The sequence below is a fragment of the Lactuca sativa genome, chromosome 5 (genome assembly GCF_002870075.4).
Source record: "Lactuca sativa cultivar Salinas chromosome 5, Lsat_Salinas_v11, whole genome shotgun sequence".
In the NCBI taxonomy this organism is placed as follows: domain Eukaryota; kingdom Viridiplantae; phylum Streptophyta; class Magnoliopsida; order Asterales; family Asteraceae; genus Lactuca; species Lactuca sativa.
Window position 1 is genome coordinate 313685167 of NC_056627.2, and position 19936 is coordinate 313705102.

The window sequence follows — 19936 nt, forward strand, 5'->3', positions numbered from 1 at the left end:
GAGCTTTTTGGAATATTGTCGATGCTCCGAACAATAAGTTTGATGAAATGCTCTCCATCTTGGGCTCTCTATTCGATCACCTCAAAGCCCAAGCGCCCACTACTAAATCATATGATGCTCTCACTAAAAAATCAACATGAGTTTTCAGATAGTAGTCGAAAAATTATTTGAAGTTCAAGCAACTGCTAGACTTGCCTCAAATGTTGGGCCATCCGATGCAAGAGGGGTAGAAGGACCTAGTCGCAGGGGTCATATAATCCAATAGAAACCTACCTCGGAATTCACTCTTCGAGATGAATCCGATGATGAAGATTTGATCCAGGTTGAATCCATGGACCCTCCTGCAAAAGATGAAGAAGAAGAAGAAGAAGAAGAAGAAGAAGAAGAAGAAGATGATGATGATGATGATGATGCCGATTAAATCAAGAATGTCGTTGTAAGACATCAAGCTCCTAGGGAATATCCATCAAAGGTTCTTTCGGATGAAGAAAGAAGGATATGGTCTGTTGTTTCTTGGACATCATCCCTGGAAGATGTGCTTTAAAGAAGTTGTAAAATGGAAAAGACCAGGACAGAGCTCACTGTTGATGCCTTCCGAGGTACATAATCAAATCTGCCTCCAAATCCATCTACGAGAATCGTCCTGATCGATGAAGGTTCTCCTACTCAGAAACTGGATGATCTCCCAGAAGAGCCCCTGATCACGCCTCCTCATGAGTTCATTATTTTAGAAACAATACAATAAGTCATTGATGACATAAACACTTCCGAACCCAACAAACCTAAAAGGACCTTTAGAAAGTCCGAAGGCTGGTCCCAAGAGCAAATAGATCAAGCACTGGAAGAATGCGTCAGGATTCAAGCTTTGATAGATAATCTGAATCCGTTGCTGCTTATATCCCCCCTCTTCCAAGAAAGGATCATTCATGATCTCGATATTGTTCCTTTCATGTACTTTGATCTTCCCACTCAAGACTCCGACCAAATCAATCTTCCAATCTCTCCACATGGAAAATACTACATCAAATTCACTCCTCTTCATCCGAGTGATGATCCACAAACTATCATCAAGACTAGGCGAGAGACAATGAGAACAGTCTATTACGTTAGCGCACATCCTCAGAAAGAAGTGTGGTCTCGGAAGTGGATCACAAAGATTGTTGGTTTAAGGAACAAGGTTCAGAGCAAATTTGAACTTAATTGCATGTTGTATAGATACTACATCTCTCGGAACTAGGAAGCTACAATCACAATCTCGGATGCCGACTTTCTATTGATCAACCACAATGACATTCTCACCTTTGCGACTCACTTCTAAGATCGCCAATCCAATCACTCGAGCATGGGAGTATGCAGTGCTGCCATGAACTTCCTGAAGGACTATGTAGTCAAATTTTGTAGGTCTGAAGTCGACTTCGCGCACTTGTTTAGAGCAAAAATGTGCTGGAAAAAATAATTTATGAAGTGCCTGAAGCTCAAATCTTGGCAGAAGGTCCAATTAAAGAACCTGAGCTTGGATACGTCTATCTGAAGAAGAAGAAGACCAACATAAAACAATTTTTCTGATTTCTTGATAAACATCTCGTTCCTTCAAACATTTTGCATAAGTTCATCGCCAATGCTGCAAAAGTGATGCTCCTGAGCTAGTGAAGAAAAAATTCATTGATCCCCTTAAATGGTATTTGGGAGTCCGAAGCTGGCTCGACAGTGCTTACCTTTTCATATCTAAAGATGCCAACTGAGTTGACAAATTACTAAGTTCACTTATGGGAGATTATTAATGCATAAGAACTGAACCTCTAGCAACCCAAAGCAAATCCAAAGTCAACTCTATTCTGAGATGTGAAGTAGATCCGAAGCTCATTTTGATCTGAGATGAAGTGTGTCCGAAGTTAGAGTTTGTACAAGCATTTAATGCTTTTTGTCTTTTATTGATGTAACAGTTCTTAGGACTTTTTCGGCAAATCTTTTAATTGTCAGATTTGTCAAACTCATTGTATTAACTAGTCCTTAGATTGTACTTCGGTTTGTACCATGTTCCTCATTTTCTATTTAAGAAGTGAATGTTTCATGAATTAATAACCAAGAATACAAGAAATTGATATTCTCTTCACATCAATTCAAACTTTGTTGCAAGTCAACTTCTTTCACTTTCATTCCTCTTGTTCTAAATTGTATTTACTTTGATTATACTCAAACTTACTTCATTTTTCATATTAAATACTTTGTTGAATATAATTTTCAAGTCTCAACTGGTTTACCAAACTTGACTGGACCAACTAATTAGAAGCATACATTGATCTTAAAGATTAAGGTGTTGTTTGTTTTTTGTTAAAAAAAACTCTTCAGACCTCTTATTCTTGCGCAATGCAACACACGCACAACACTTTTAGTCTCACAGTTGTTTGTTTTTTAGGAGTCTTCAGAATTAAAAACCTTTGCACGTGTTCTGTTTGGTGCAGCACTTGTATTGCCTCTTCCAACCTATTCTTCTTCTTTTTTCTTGCTGAAATCTTGATTATATGTTGTTGAAATTTTATTATATATATATATATATATATATATATATATATATATATATATATATATATATATATATATATATATATATATGTGTGTGTGTGTGTGTGTGTGTGTTTATTCTTGTCGTTTTTTTTCGCTTTTTTTTTATATTGAATAATGATAATTTCTTGATGAAATATCATTATTTTTTGATAAAATATCTTTATTTTATGTTGAAATATCATTATTTGTTTTTTGAAATATCTCTTGCTAAAATGTCATACATTATTAAATTTTCGGTATTAAAAACTATTTTTGGTTTATAAAATCAGTTTATTTTAATTTTTTTAATATCTACAGCAGCATACAGATGTTAAAAAAAGAAACACGCTTCTTTTTACAGTCTACAGCTGTTTGGTCCACTCTTCTACTGCAGAGGGTTGCAGAGGTGGTCCGCAGACTTCATGAATTTTTTCTTCAGAAAAACAAACAACACCTAACTCAAGGTTTGAGTTTTCAAAACTTGTTTGTGCATTCCTTTTTTTTTTGTTCTCACAACCTTTAAACTCTTCAATTTCAATAATCAGCAAACACTAAAATCATATTCGTTCCCCAATTGCAACACAAAATTAGATGCGGAACTACATACACATTCGATCACTTTCAATTTTGAATTAACTTTGACCAACGAATTTGAATCAGAATATGAAAATATGAAGAAAGGAAGAAAACGTTGACTAAAGCAACGTAGAATGAATTTGGGCTTTAATCTGGTACGATGAACCGTAACCGGCTAATGGTTTTTGGATCAAAATAGGATGAAGTTTTGAGCAAATCTCAATTATTCATCATCGAATCTTTAGCCATCATTTATCAACAATTCCTTTTTGGAATGCATTTGAGATTGAGAATTTGAGAAACCTCCTTAAAAATCGTTTTCCTATTTGAAATACACGAATTGACATGGAAGATCCAACATCATATCCTTGAGAATGATATGAACTTCTAGGTTCTTTGGTTGGAACTAAGAAATTTCCAAATTGCACATTATACCACCCATGAAGCTTCTTCTCATTCCTCCAAGATCTACCATCATCATCATGTTGAATTTGAGAATCTTCAATAATTTTGGCTTTAGAATTTGATACCATAGCAACATTTGATGATTTGTGCTTAGGAACCCAAATTGTCATCACATATTTCGACATCAAACCAACATTTGATGAATTTTGCTTGGGTAACCAAATTTTCTTGGCTCTGATATCCTTGTTCTGCTTCTTCATCTTCATCTTTTGGATATTGAAGATTTGAATCTAAATATAACCTCATTCTTCTCATCTTGAAATTGGCAACTTTGAATAATTTCTTTTGGAGTTTGATACATTTGAACACCTTGGATTGAAGGTTTTCTATAAGGCACCATTCCTTCAAATGAGTCACAAGAATACAAATAATCATCGATTTGAACTCCAATCGAACAAAAAACTTTTACCACTTAATGATAATTGCTTTGAATCTCCTTGTCATGAACCTCATGAACATGATGAACTTCTTCAAGAACATCTTTACGAACTTTAGGAACATCTTCAACAAATTCAAGAGCATGAAGATCACTTGGATCTTCAATCATAGAAACATATTTCTTAATGAAAAATACTATTTCTCTTCCTTCCTTTTTATTTCTAGCGCAAGTTATCATGTTCATTGTTATTTCAATCAGATTTTTGATCTTACAAAGAGGTTGAAATATCAATTTTCCAGAATCACCTTTCTTGTTCCCATAAGAAATCAAAGTATTCCAAGTAATCAATCCTTCTTTGAAAAATAACCCATAATATTGTTCTTCATTGACTTTGTACTTGACATCTTCAATCATCATGATCCAATAATCATAATCCAAACACACCATATTTGATCAAATAACAAAAAGGTCACAAGAACTTGAATATTTATAGAGAGAGAAAATGATTTCAAATGAGATTCTTAGAGAGATAAAATAATTTCGAATGAAATTCTAGAGAGAGAAAGCAAAAAATCACATGAATTTAAGAGAGAGAAAATCAAATTTTAATCAACATCAAAGAATTAATTCGATTCCTAGAACCAAAAACTCTCTCAAAGGAAGAAAACTTAAAACGATGAAGTTTGATTAATGATTCACCAAATTAAAAATATCATCATGGATCAATTTCTTGAAAACTTCAAGCACCCGCTCTGATACCACATCTAAGATCCTAAGATTGATGACAAATGCAGAAATGTAATGGTTATGTGAATCAACCAATATCAAGAACATAAGAAGTAAATAAAATGATTTAATCTCTCATTAGTCTACAAAGTTATTACAAAGTGGGTCTTGCAATATTTTTCCCACTAGAGTAGTCTCTCATGTTGTTACATAAATGGGAACATCTAACTTCCTATTTATAGGAAAAGCTCAACAAATTACTCATCCGTAAGAGGGTAAGCCAACATCACATTAAAGGAGAACTTTGCACTCCAACATGTTTGGTTTTAGGATGAAAGATATTCACAAGTCCAATTTATATAAGGTAGGGGCGTTGTCTGAATAGGTGAGCTTGTTTATGGATGTTATAGGCTACATGCTGAGAAAATCTCTTTTATTTATTTAGGGATTCATATGGGATAATAAGGCATGGTCTGTAAGGTGTAACAAATTGTTGATTGGTTTAAGATTTTTTTTTTCGAAATTAGGACTAATATGGATTCCATTGAAGGGTGTTTTATGCTTGTTATGTAAATGTTGGGTTCGCTTGGAATTTATTTAATGTGCCTATTTTTATGCTAGTTCAAGTCGAACACACTTTAGAGTCGTTTATATCAAAAAATTTCTAAGGTGGAGAAGGTGGTGATTGAAAAGTTATTTGGGTAAAATGGGATTAGTTATTTCTTCAAAAGATAAATATGGGATTGGAATTGGCAGATTGAGGGATTTAATTATGCTCTACTTAAAAAAATGGTAGTAGCGGTTCATGATAGAATAAAAATCTATGTGGGTTAAGGTGATAGATGTTGTCTATGAAGAGAAAGCGGGTGTACTTGTGTATGTGTGAGGGGGGGATTGAACCTAAGGCTATTATGTATGGCTAAGGATTGTGACCTTGATGAACAAGTGTCATCAAAAAAGGTGTTATTCTTCATTCCAATTTATGTTAAAAAGTTGGAAACGGGGAGTATGCGATGTTGTGGGACGATACATGGGTGGGACACAATCATTTTAAATATATATTTCCTAGAATTTTCTATCTTGATAGAGATGGTACTTGTTTTTATAGATAATCGGTGGGCTAATAATTGTGGGGTTGGAATTTACGTTAGGAGGTGAGAGGTTGTGTGTAATCTAGTCAATTAGATGAGTTAAGAGCTTTGTTTTCCGAATTTCACATGACTTCTCAAAGGGATCGTTAATTTTGGACTTGGATGATAAAGGTAAATTCACAGTAAATGCTACTAGAAAACACATTAATGACTTCTTTCTTTATGTAGGAAATGGGGTCACTAGATGGTGTTCTTTGGTACCTAGGAAAATGAATATATATTTTCTTAGCAGTTATTGTTGTTGTTAAATTGGCTGCCTAATAAACTTAATTTGGTTTCTAAAGCGATGTTGTGCCTTCCGTGTTTTATCCCTTGTGTTGCATGCATAGAGAAACGTTGGATCATTTTTTTCGTGGAATGTGAAATCAGAGCTAGAACTTGGAATGCTGTCACACCCCAAAACCGGAACGGCGGAAACGTTCTGGGGTGGATGACGTCATGTCAAGTATCACAACATATGCAGTATAGTAATCAAAGTACAACAACCATTGCATTAATAGTAATAGTTTTACATGGTTTACATTACATAGAAACATCAAAGTAATACAAGTAATAATATAGATGCAGCTTGGTACTAAACGGTCTTCACCAAAAGCGCCTGAGATGTACCTGTCTATAGCTGACCTGAGAATACAAGTTATTTGAAAAGCGAGTATCAGCATTTTTACAAATGTTGGTGAGTTCATAAGTCTTTAGTGTCATTTTATTCAAATAACTTTATGTAAGTGGTAGTTTAAAATCAACGGCGTATTAGAGTCCTTTCCAGAAAATCCTATATTTTCTTTATTAAAAGCAGTCTTCTACCAAGACTGGACGGAGTTATGTTGTAAAAGTAGTTTTTCCCTTAACACTATCATTATCAAAATACGGGATTTGATTTTAAAGAAAGTAGGAGAATGTCAGAGAAAATAACATATGCCTCAGCAGTGAGGACTGCTGACTAAGGCAAAAAGAATCATAGACTCCAGGAGAGTATCGACTGAACGACACGCCTGGCTCAGTCTAACAAAAGAGACACAGACCCCAGACGGTATCAAATGAAAGATACATCTAGTAAGGTCTAAAATAGTGAATACAGGCCCTAGACAGTATCAAATGAAAGATATAGCTAGCACGGTCTAAAACAGTGAATACAGACCCTAGACAATATCAAATGAAAGATACAGCTAGCATGGTCTAAAACAGTGAATAAAGACCCTAGACAGTATCAAATGAAAGATACAGCTAGCACAGTCTAAAACAGTGAATACAGTGAATACAGTGAGTATAGTGAACACAGTGAATACAGTGTATAAAACCCGTTACCTTAAAGCCATGAATTATAAGGTAACCCGAGATACTCGTAACCATACTGATAGACACTAGAGAACATGACGCCCTACAAACGTCGGTATGAATATGACATTTGTCACCCCTTGGCTTGGTAGGCCATGGACTGTAGCTAGCAGTCAGGGTGTGGGGGTGTCAATCCCGTATAGATCTATATACACAATGTCCGCTCTCGCTACAAGAGACTCTGGTTACCAACTTGATAACGGAGCAGGCCGTGTACTGAAATGTATCTCGTGTAGTGAGATATGCTGTAAAATACTGGACTAATGATAGAGACTCACAACTAAACTGACTAATGTAAACCTATATGAGTATGTTTGTATACATAATATATAAATAATGATCAAATGACCTTCGAACGGACATCCGATCCCACCAGACCACATCTCAACGAAGAAAAGGAAATAGGGCGAACAAGCCTTCCTAAGTCCTTCGAACATTATTTATATGCATCTATACAAGCACAGGCATACATCTAACTATGTTTAAGTGTTTAACAGGTGGAAGCGTATCGTGAAGTATAAGCGAATCATGAAGCATAAGCGAATCATGAAGCATAAGCGAATAGTGAAGTATAAGCGAATTGTGAAGTATAAGCGTATCGTGAAGTATAAGCGTAAATAAGTAGGAGTGTATTACGAAGTAAAAGCGTTACAAGTATAAGTGAAGTATAAGTGATAACAAGTATAAGCGTGTCACGAAGTGAAAATGTTATCAAGTAGGAGTTTAAACTAAGTAGAAGTGAAGCAGTGGTATCTTAGCCAAGTAGGAGTATAAAAACATGGGAGAAATCTTTGATGAAAAACTTTAGGAAAAACCTTTATACTTAAGAAAATCACAACTTGGTATTCTTTTGTAAAATAAGTTTGAAAACCTATAGAAATCCTTTGGGAATCTTTCATAAACAAGTTTTTAAACGAAACTTTGATAAAACATTATAAGTAAAAGCTGAGCAAGTAACGATGTTTTAGAAAACCATTTTCAGTGTCATTCTCAGTAAAAAGTTAACAGTGTAGTAAATCCTTGTGCATGCGGGTTATCAATCACATGTGATTGATATGATAACTGGCATGTTTAACTTGTATTCCCCCCATAAAAACATGTAAAAACATTTAAAAGGTTCATTCAGGGGTATGAACTCACCTGACATAAGTGGATCCGACGAAGGTGCCGGTTGGGTGCTCGGTGTCAAGTAAAGACTTGAACACACTTAGTGACCTATTAACATATGATAACATATGTTTGCATACAATTAGTACATATAATACTAATTAAACAAATATACGCATCCTAAAGTGCGGAAAACACTTTGGTTGAGACCTTGGGGTGTCCCGGGTAACATTTAAGGGCTTGTATGGCCTAGGTAGGGAGTTTACTCTTCAAGAGTAAACTCTATATAGAGTTCACGGCCCTAAGACCATGTCCCCATGAGTTTACAGCCGTAAACTCATGGTGGGAGTGTTCTAAGATGCTAAATGGCCTTATATCACTTGTAGATTTATGCTAGGTCCAAATATAATGCATATGAAGGGGTTTAAAGCTCTTAAGGGACCATTTGAGGAGTTTACGGCCCTAAACAAGGAGTTTATGGCCGTAAGCTCCTATACACTCATTCCTTTGATGTATAAGGGTCTTAAATGGTAGGGAATAAAGTTCTATGCATTTTCCAAGTCAAATGAAGGAATTTAGGCATCATTTGGGCACTTAATGGGAGTTTACGGCCCATGGACCAATTCTATGGGAGTTCACGACCATAAACTCTTATCCCCTTGGTTTTATTGAAGTTTTAAGCCTTTACTTCAATGGGTTTGCTTCTAGACATTTTTCCAAGGCCATAGGAGGTGTTTTAGGGCATTTCTAGCACTAGAAATTGAGTTTACTCCCCATGAAGGGGAGTTTACGGCCCAAGCAAGTTCTTGGGCAGTAAACTCAAGTTGACTCCCCAAAATTATAGTTCAAGGTGTTCTAAGTCCGATTCCATAAGTCTACAAGTCATATCTAAGCCTTAGGGGTAATTTGGAGGGGTTTTGGGGCTTAAAAACCCCCATTAAATGGTGTTCACGGCCCAAAAGTGTTCTTGGGCCGTAAACACATAATCTTGTCCCTATTTTATGTCTTAAACTCGAATTTGCATGTTAGATAAGCTATACAACAAGTTAGGATAGTTATCTACTAGTTTGGGGCTCGAAACGGACGATTTTTGGCTCGAAAATAAGTTGTAGAGAGAGAGTAAAAAGGGTGGAATAAAGTTTACTCTCCCTTATATAGGGGTTAGAGTTGGGGCTCAGTGGAAATCTACCTGATACTGCCGTTAAACGGGGCTTTTTGGTCGCACCCGATTAAACGGTCAAATTTTTGACTTGGTTGACACTAAACATTTTTAAGGGCATTTTGTGGGTGTTTCTAATTTGTTTCAACCCTTACCAAGTCATTATAAAAGTCCCAATTTAATTAACCAGTCGAAAAATTAACGGACAGTTAAATAAAACGAGGCTTATTAACGGAAAAGGGGTTGCAAATGACAGAATAAATTTTGGGTTGTCACAAATGCGATTTCCAATTAGATTGATTTGTTGGTTTCGAAAGGTGCTAGTATCATGAAGTTGATAGTTTGGATGGACTCACTTCGGAAGGCCAAACAGGACCGGTCTCAAGGATTCAAATGATCATTAAATGCCCGAAACAAGCCAGAAAAAGTCCTTTATCGCTATTACAACTTATATATATATATATATATATATATATATATATATATATATATATATATATATATATATATATATATATATATATATATATAATTTGAGCCCTAAAAAAATTGAGCCTTATGCATTTACCCAATTTGCCCCCTCAAAACCCAATGAATTCGAGCCCAACAAAATGGTTGTTGAAGCTATATTGTCTTGACTACTTGGTGGCTGATTTGTATGTTTGGTAACCACACCGTTTTCAACACAAATAAAAAGTGATTTTTTATTCCATAGTTGATTTATTTTTTACGTGGTTTGGTAATAGAAATAATAAATTAGTTGTAAAATGAGTTATTTGACTTCAAAATCCACTTAACTTTCTGTAATTATGTTTTTTGTCCTGCCTTTTTGTTATCACGCTTATAATACTTACATGTTAAGTGATATTTCCACTTAATAATTTGATCCATCTACATGAGGTATACCACCTTTGCAACTATCGTATAAGTTAGTAAAAATACATTTCAAGTTGATGAATCAATTTATTAAGTGAAAATATGAACCATGAAATACAAAAATAAGAAAAGGGAAAATGACACATACGACCTATGAACTTTCTAGGGTTACGCATTTAATCCTTAAAGTATTTTCGTTGTTTTATGGGGGCATAAATTTGTTTTTGTCGAGTCTATTAGGTCATTTTGCAAGAATTGAAGGGGTAAACCGATTACCCCTTGCCACATAAGCCTTTCTTATGGTCCCACTTCCCTTGACCCAAGTATATAATAAATTATAAATCTTTTTCCCTTTGTTCTTTAACTACCTAGAAATTGGATCTTACACAAATCCACAGGGTGAATCATATTTCCTTTAAAGGTGAATCGTATTCCTGTTTTGCACATTTCGAGTCTCTAGAAGAGTCATAAGATGACTAATGACTTCATCTGATGACTGGATGCTTCGAATGTGAGTAATAGATGAGAAGGGGGTGAATTAGGTTTGTTGGGTTTCAACAGGTGGATCAAATTGATTTTCAATATCAGATGAGACCAAACTCTCTAAACTAAGACCAAAATACTCAGACACCATCATATGGTTTTCATTTGCAATTTTAGGATCTAGGAACTTGATTTTGTCGAACTTGGTTAATTCTGAATTGGCGGCAGCTCCCTTCACAGGAAGTGGCATCGGGATGGCAATCACGTCTGATGAAGCTCCGATGTATGATAACGATAAGTGAACGAAGCCAGAAGGCGAGTGGAAGAGATCGGTGGAAGATAAAGTGAAATCGTTTTCCAATTTTCCGTTTTTGATGAGGATTTCGGATAAAGGGATCAAAGCATAACCAAACAATTGATGGTTTCTTTAAAGACTAGATTTTGTCCACCTCCATTGATGGTCTGAGTGGTGCTTGATGAATGTGAACATCTAGAACACCAATAAACGGTTTGGGTAAACCGTAAAAAAGCAAGTTATGCTAAAATAAGTTATGGTGACTAAAAAAGCAAGTTGCTTCCTATCTTATGCCCGCATAAAGCAATGAAAATATTTTAGGGATTAAATGGGTAAACCATAAAAGATTCATAGATGGTATGTGTCATTTTCCCATAAGAAAATTGTTATTTTCTGGTTTTACCCTTGTTGTCGGTCTTTTGCAACCGCGATCTTTTCCTAATTAATTGGTTAATTTTACACCGTTTTATTGCCCAACCTTTTTGGTAAATAAGGATTCAAATTGTGTGGTTGTCTTTTATATAAGATTGCCATATCCTATATTTGATGATTGGTGTTTGTAATGAATGTTTTAATCTTGTTTGTTGCAGTAGTCAATAATCAGTACGGTTGTCAAATATATTTCGTTTTGGTCACATACATTTATTGTATCAATGATGGTGGATATCGATATTTTATATCAAAATTTCATTTTCTTAATAAATTTCATTCGATAAGTTTCATTCCGTCCTTTTATTATTATGCAGCAAGCAAGCGTTACATTGAATGAGTCGAATATGAGAAGACACCGTCACAAAATAAATAAATAAATAAAATGTGAAAGAGAAAAGGACCCGTTACCAACCCGAATTGGAGAGGAGACATCGGGTTGAAATGTGATACCGACACACTCATATTTTCCGAAATCCAAATCTTCATCCCACGCCCTGCTACTTTTGCTACTTTTGCGCCACTTTTCTTCAAAATATTTGTACCATTCTATCTAACTTTCTTTCACATGTTTTTCATATAATTTGATTAAATATTTAATTCATTATCATATTATTATATAACAAAAATAAATAATAATATAAAGTTACAACATAACATGAATGTAGAATGACATTAGTAAAGAACATCATCTATGATGCTAACATTTTTCTTTAACGGCAGGTCACTGTAAGATTAAAGTTTGTAGGATTCGAACATAAGATCATTAGTTATTAGAGTGTCTAAATCTCAAATGATCACCAATATGACATATTGACGGTGGTTTTGATTCTTACATTTAATTTAACATAAACATGCACTTTGTTGAAATTATATATAGGTAAATCGACTCAACAAAGAAAGTCTAACGGTTGTGTTAGGGTTAATCATGACAAACTCATAATTGATGATACGAATGAAATATATATATATATATATATATATATATATATATATATATATATATATATATATATATATATATATATATATATATATATATATATATATATATATATATATATATCAAATGATTCAATTTGGGTCGTAGGATTCAGGTAATCATGATATGTCCAAAGATGATTTGTGAATGTTTTCTATTAATTTCGAATATTAGTGTATACAAGATACACAATTGATCTCTATATATTATGAGAAACCAAGTCCAAGTATGTATTCAAAGCCAATTCCTATTGATGTTACATCGATCTTGAAGACAATACAAGAAACGAGATGAGCATTAATAGGTTGTCATCGGTAATACTCAATGATGTCTAAATTAGGACATGGAGATAATGTATTATGAGGATACAGTGAGAGTGTGAGGGAGAATGTATATGTATCCTTGTATGTTGTTGAGTTGTCTTGCATATCCTTTTTCCTCATTTTGATTAGGTAGATTTCGCAAGGTACATTCACATCTTGAGTATTGTTTATTGAATCCGTCTTCTTCACCCAATCATCTGCAATCTGGACTCATTACAATCATACGGATTGCCCTTATTACCATGCCACCAAAGAGATTTGTAGCCCTTTGGTCTCTAGTCTCTAAAAATCTCTACAACTCAACATCTCGAGTTCAATATTATATGATCCAATCTTTGACATGAAATCTCTAGCCTCACATCTATGTTCCAAGATCTCATGAATCATTAGCTAATGTGAACGATGCCTCTAGACCCCTCAACGGACACCCCCTTCACTTTCTCCCGTTCTTTTGGGATTGAGACCCAATGGCTATGTTGGAGTAGGGGTGATTAGGTTCAAAAGCAATCAAACTCCAAATCCCAAACATGTTGATGTATGTAACTTTTAACAAAAGGTTAGGGGTTGTGTGCCACATTCAAAAATATTGTTGATATATAACTCACGATTTACTCTTCCACCTGATGAATCTTTAGATCGATTCAGCATGACCTCTTTAGTGGATAAGATGTATCCACTTGTTTAATTGACCAGCTCTAATATATATATTATTTTTTAACAGTAGACAAGTTAAAAACTCCCTAGTGGCATATTTCAATTATTATTGGTATTTTGATTATGAAAGTAAAATACCTTTAATTAATATAAAATTTAGCATTACCAATTACGCATCTTTACCAGCCATTGTCGGCCCTACTAGATTTTTTTTGTTTTGTACGTGACTTTTTGGCCTTCTTGGTCCCCCCAACCTCTCGTCACCCCATAATCTGTATTTATTTATCTTCCTCAATACTCACCCCGCAGGTGTCCTCCATTAATCCATTGTTCTAAAAGCTTCCATCTGTTTCACCCCTCAGCTTTCGACTCATTTCCCCATGGCCAATTATAGGCTTAAACTTTCCAACTTCATACACAATTCTTGGTTTCACAAGAACAAAATCACCAAAAAACAACAATCATCATCTTCCTCCAATCCCCACACCAAAGATCATCTCGTCGCCGACCAGAGGAAATCCTACTACATCCCTAGAGACTTAACAGAAGACTCACCACCACCGAAAACCCAGTCACCGGAAACACCAAGAAACTCATCGAAGAAAAGAAGACCTCCCACCCACAAGAAACCAGTTCAACAGAAATCAGTCTCCGAGGAACACACTTTACCCCGAAGGTGCTACTGTCGGGTCACTCCGGAGTCCATTTGGACAGCTTCCAACTCTTCTGACATTGAATTCCTATCGCCTGAACTACCTGTTTCGTCTCGTGAATCCCTCAGTTGTTCGTGTAACACGACTTCATCGTACGACGAAGTATATGGGAAAGTTGACCTCCCGCCGATCATAACGAAGTCAACGAAAAAAGAGGGACTTGAGTCGGGTAAATGGATGATAGACGGCGGAAGCCGGAGTTTATCGATGAAGGTTGTGAAGGAGGACGTTATGGGGACTCCGACGACACACACAACACGTAGTCCGGTTAGAAGAATTCCAGGTGGGAAAGTCAAAGGAAACTGTTACTCGCCAAGAGTGGGGAACAGAGTTAGGGTACAGGGAATAAACGGCGGCGGCCGGAGAAGCAATGGTTACCGTCGGAGTTTGTCGGAGAGTATGGCGGTGGTTAAAACATCGGTGGATCCTGGTAAGGATTTTAAAGAATCAATGGTGGAGATGATAATGCAAAATAACATGAAGAGTTCAAAGGATTTGGAAGATCTTCTTGCATGCTATCTTCTATTGAATTCCGATGATTATCATGACTTGATCATCAAGGTATTCAAGCAAATTTGGTTTGAGAGCACTGATATTCGATTGTAAATCATCAATAAGAGAATTTCTCTGTAAATTAATTATAATTTTTTATTTTTAATAATGAATAGTATAATCGCTATCAAGCTAAAAAATATCATTGTCATTGTCTCATGGACATGATTTTCACGACTTCAGCGTTACATTAATATTTTGATTACAATCAACCTAGAGTAGATTTTACTAATTTATTACCAACCTACTTATATTTGTTTGAGAGGTTGTTTGTTTTATTAAAAAATGAATCAAACGCCGAGTGATAAAGATACTTTAAATAAATATGTCTGTGAATAAAACCAACTTTTTGGTTAATTATATAATCTAATTGATTTTGTTGAGTCATAAAATCGTTTTTATTATTTTATTTTTTAATATATTTAATTTTCATGTTAAATTTAAATTGAATTAAATGTATTTATTATATTTATATATCAAATATCGAATAATAAATTTGTTTATATGATACTTTTTTTTTTCTAACAATATATACAATGAATTTATTTTTTCATTTTTGTGCTGATATGTCATATGAACATTAGATTAGGACAATTGGTTTTAATTATTAATGGCTAGGACAAGTTGGACGAACGTTTCGGACCTCACTTGGGCCCCTAAACTCAAATTTGTCATGTATAGTATATAATTATTTTTTTATTTAAAACAATGAATAAAATAGACGACGAGGAGCAGCCAATGGAGTTTTACTCTCAATTAAGGTGACTTTGTCAAATCTTTTTTGCTATTTTTTATCTCGAAAAAAATATAGGAAGGTTTTCAAGGGATATTTTTCATGTTTTTGTTTTCTGTTAAAATTATGATTGGACTGACCCTGAGTTTATCATATATTATAATATATTTATTTTATTAAATTGTTATTTTCAAGCAAGGCTTTTTTAAGAAAAATATGATATATATATATATATATATATATATATATATATATATATATATATATATATATATATATATATTTGAAACTAACAAATTAAATGAAAGACTATATGTGTACATTTCAAAATAAAAAATAAATTAATTAATTAAGTTTTTAAAAAATTCTTCAAGTTGGTTAATAATCAAAGATTCATAATAATAAATTTTATTAAAAAAAGTTAATGAAAATATGATTTAGTATACTTAAAAAGCTAGAAAATAATCAATGATTGTTAATGTTTCTACAACCATCGCTCATAATAGAGATAGTATGTGGATTCTCAAAGAAAATTGGTTTGTATGGCTTGCCTCCTTGGAAAAGAAAATCCAACCATAATGATAATGAGTGTATGGATATCAAGTGTCATTTCAAAAAATAGTAGTGAGTATGAATATCAAGTTTCAATTCAACAAATAAAAAAATATGGTGATGTTATATTATTTTTATCTCAATCACCATATAAAACCATATTATCTTGATATACCTATCAATATACATCACTATATTTCTGGGTGGTCAGATTAAGGTTCAATTCAAGACAAATGAATCATACTCAGATTTAATTAAGCAGTTAACATAAATCAAACATTTAACATCAAACTGGGATTTAAGCTCAATCTCAGATTAATAGATTAACAAAGTAATTTCATATTCATCGTAAACACTAAATAGATCATCATAACAGAAGCTAAAATTAACCTGAAATTAAAAATAGATAGTAACCACACACATTCAAAATCTATTAATTAAAAAAGGGGTTATGCACCTTTAAAATTCAACGTTAACAAAAGCTACTTAGCACTTACTAACAGAAATGGAGCATCTCAAGAAATCAAAAACAGAAGTAGGTCAACACAGATGAAATCGGAAGCAAACTCAGATTCATCAATTTAACAGTTTAACACCACAAATTACAAACTTAGGTTCATCAAATTAAACTAAAAAAAGAAGTGTGTGTACTGAGAGGGGGAAATCGAACTTTACCCAAGAGCGAAACCTGAGAAATCGAGATTGATGCGTCGTGAAAACGGAAAAATAAAAATCAAAAAATTTAGAGCGTGCTTTGGTGCTTCCTGACTTCCTGTTCACTGTCCTTGACTCATTGTGTTGTAATGTTTCGAAAATTACAAAGAGTTTTTTCATTTTTTAAAAAGATTACCCGTCAAAGCTTTTTTTTTCTCAAAAACCATTGAATAACATTTAATTGATTTAAAATCATACATTATCATAGTTAAACTTACAAAACGGCGGAAATGAATATCCTTGATGTGTGTGTATAGTCTCACCGAGCTTTTCTCATGAACGACCTACAAAATGTTTAATCCATAACTGTAAGCATAAAGTAGTGAGTTCCCCAATATATACCACATATTCCTCCATAGATATAATGCATTGACATACAATCCTCGACTCTAGCATCGACCAACCAAAACTCCTATTCGCATACATATAACATACTTAATAGGCCCAACCCAAGAGTTCATGGTCCCATACCAACTCACATAACGAGCCCTGCCTAATCATACATAACGGGCCCCACCCAAGGAGTAAACAAGCTTAGCCCAAACCCACTGCTATGAGCTACATCTTGGTCTTCTGTTCTATTTCCAGGGGCCAAATTATGGTCTTCCATACAATGCCAAAGTCATACATAGTTGGAATCAGATAGACATTCAAATAGATGATCCACCCAAAAGAAATAAATCAACCAGGAACCATGTAGTCGGGCATTAGACCAAGAGTTCTTATGCTATCCAACTTGACTGCATACAATCCTTTATGGTAAACATTCAACGAACAATCAATACTATCATTACCCTACCCAATCATGAAACCTAGCAACATCATTTAATCCACAAACAAGACTCTATCAGTCTAGCATACCATGATACCAAGTGTCCTATATTGCGCGTGCATAACAAGGAGTTAACCTAGTAAACTAGCATACTCTTACTTTAATGGTACCTCTATCTTACCATGCAAAGGATATACAATGGGATACATGACATAGTGAGAAACTCACCTAAACTGAAGATCCGGAGAAGCACAACAACACTCTCACACATTGCATTGCTCAATCTAGCGAACAAACTAACATCAAAGAGATAAATCCTCAATCAACGATCATAAACCTCCAAGTTTGACCCCAATTCAAACTGGTCAAAAGTTAATTATCAATGGTCAACAAGATTCAACTGTCAACCAAGTCAACAGTCACCAAAACGTGGATACCTCTTGGCCATGTCGTGGGGATGTTCAGACAAAACAGTTAACATTCAGGACGTTGCCATGTTGTGGGCTCTCCTTGACCAGGTTGTGGGAATCCCATGACAATACAGTTGTGATTTTGAACTTCACCATATCGTGGTCATTCCTTAGCCACATCATGGTCCCTTATAGTTTTCGTCAAATCTTCATTAAGAGCTTAGTCCTTACAAATCAAGGCTCAAAAATTCAGATATAATCCTTCTCAATGAGTTAATGGATAAAAGTTTCCATCTTTATCCGTTAGGACTTCACTCCAAGGAAAGATCTCCAACCCTAAGTCCATTAAGTCGTTAATATGACCAAAACTTACACATGGGACCAATAACTCTCAGCTAAAACCTTTTTCTTACTTAATGGAAGTCCATGATTATAAGAATGTAATATTAAGATTTGGAGTTCCTCAAACTCCAAGAATATGAACAAAATAGAAACACCCATTGCTAGGGCTCAGTTGTAAAATCATTATTAAGTTCAAAAGTTTCAAATTGATGCAAAAAATTTCAATGGTCCCCAAAAGTTGAATAAAAGTTTTAAGGAGCGAGGTTGTTCATTAGGTATCATAACAAAGGTTCAAGTTCCCCGAAAGTCGGGGTCCTCAAAAATCCATGTTATTTCATAAGCACCATGCCTCTCAATCTGAACATATATCCAAAATAAGTTAGAAAATGAAATGTCTAGGGAGTTACCTGAGCGTCAACTCATTTTGAGTAAGGAATAGCATTCCCAATACTCAAATCAATCCTCCTAAGAATATATAATTAACATTTTAGTTGAAAAAGGGCAGGGAAATTATATTCCAACAATGACAAAAGATGGATAAGATTTTCATGCTAAAATGAGATAAAATTGGATTCAAGCCTAAACAACAATTGAATTTTGGGTTCGCAAACCAAGGGGGAAAGAAGCTATACCTTAGACTACTAGATTGCTTCACAATATGCTCCAAATGAACTAGAAAAGCTCGAGATCGAATGGTATGGCCTTCTATGCTTGAATCGCCATATCTCCACAAACTTCAAACCTCCAAGGTGATCCCATCTACTAGAATGAAGAGTGTGAGCCTCTAATTTCTAAATTTTACACTTTCCAACCCATAATTTTATGTTTTTGACAGTTATGACCCAAAGTTCTAATAAGTGGGAATGTAACTTTGCTCGTGTATATTCCATGTCCTCATCCATTCAAAACATGAGAAAACTAATCCTGTGTAGTCAAAATGCTTCAAAGTCAAGTCAAACCATATTTTGGAGAATTTGACACATTTAGTCCGTATTTCCTAATTATTGCAAAAGTTTTATTCTTGATCTCTAAAACGTTTTACCCTACTTCTAAATTAATTATTCATTTTTTTATTTTATGTTATTTTATTTTATTATTATTAGTTTTTTTAGAAAGAAAAACTTAAGCCTAGATTTCGAGATGTTACAATTACCTCCCCCTTAAGGTGATTTCGTCCCCGAAATTGTGATGTCCTAAAAAAGGTGCAGATAACATATTTTCATCTCCATCTCAGTCTCCCAGGTAAGGTTTGATCCTGGGGAGTGCTTCCATTTCACAAGTACCAACTCAATCATTTTTTTCTCATTTTCTTGGTCTCTTTAGCCATGATTGCTTCCGGTTCTTCAATTAGTCCTTTATTTTCATCTATACGAATTTCTTCAAGGGGAAATAACTCTACTTTATCACAAAACCATTTTCTAAAATAGCATATATGGAACACATTATGAATGCCCTCTAATTATTTTGGAAACTCAAATCAATAAGCTTTCTTTTCCACATGCTTCAACATATTCAAGGGTCCAATATATCGAGGATTCAATTTTCCTCTCTTCACAAAATGTATTACACCTCTCCAAGGGGATACTTTAAGTACAAATTGATCCTCCACTTCAAAATGCATCGCCCGATTCTCAATATTTACGTAACTTTTTGTCGATTTTGAA

General features: G+C 34.4%; 1 protein-coding gene across 1 annotated transcript; it reads left to right on the forward strand.

Annotated features, from left to right (window-relative positions):
* Positions 1 to 13773: 13773 nt before the first annotated feature.
* Positions 13774 to 14923, forward strand: LOC111887941 (transcription repressor OFP1). Its single transcript, XM_023884075.3, has one exon. It carries the CDS (start codon positions 13865 to 13867, stop codon positions 14801 to 14803), a length of 939 nt encoding a protein of 312 aa, XP_023739843.1. The 5' UTR covers positions 13774 to 13864; the 3' UTR covers positions 14804 to 14923.
* Positions 14924 to 19936: the final 5013 nt, after the last annotated feature.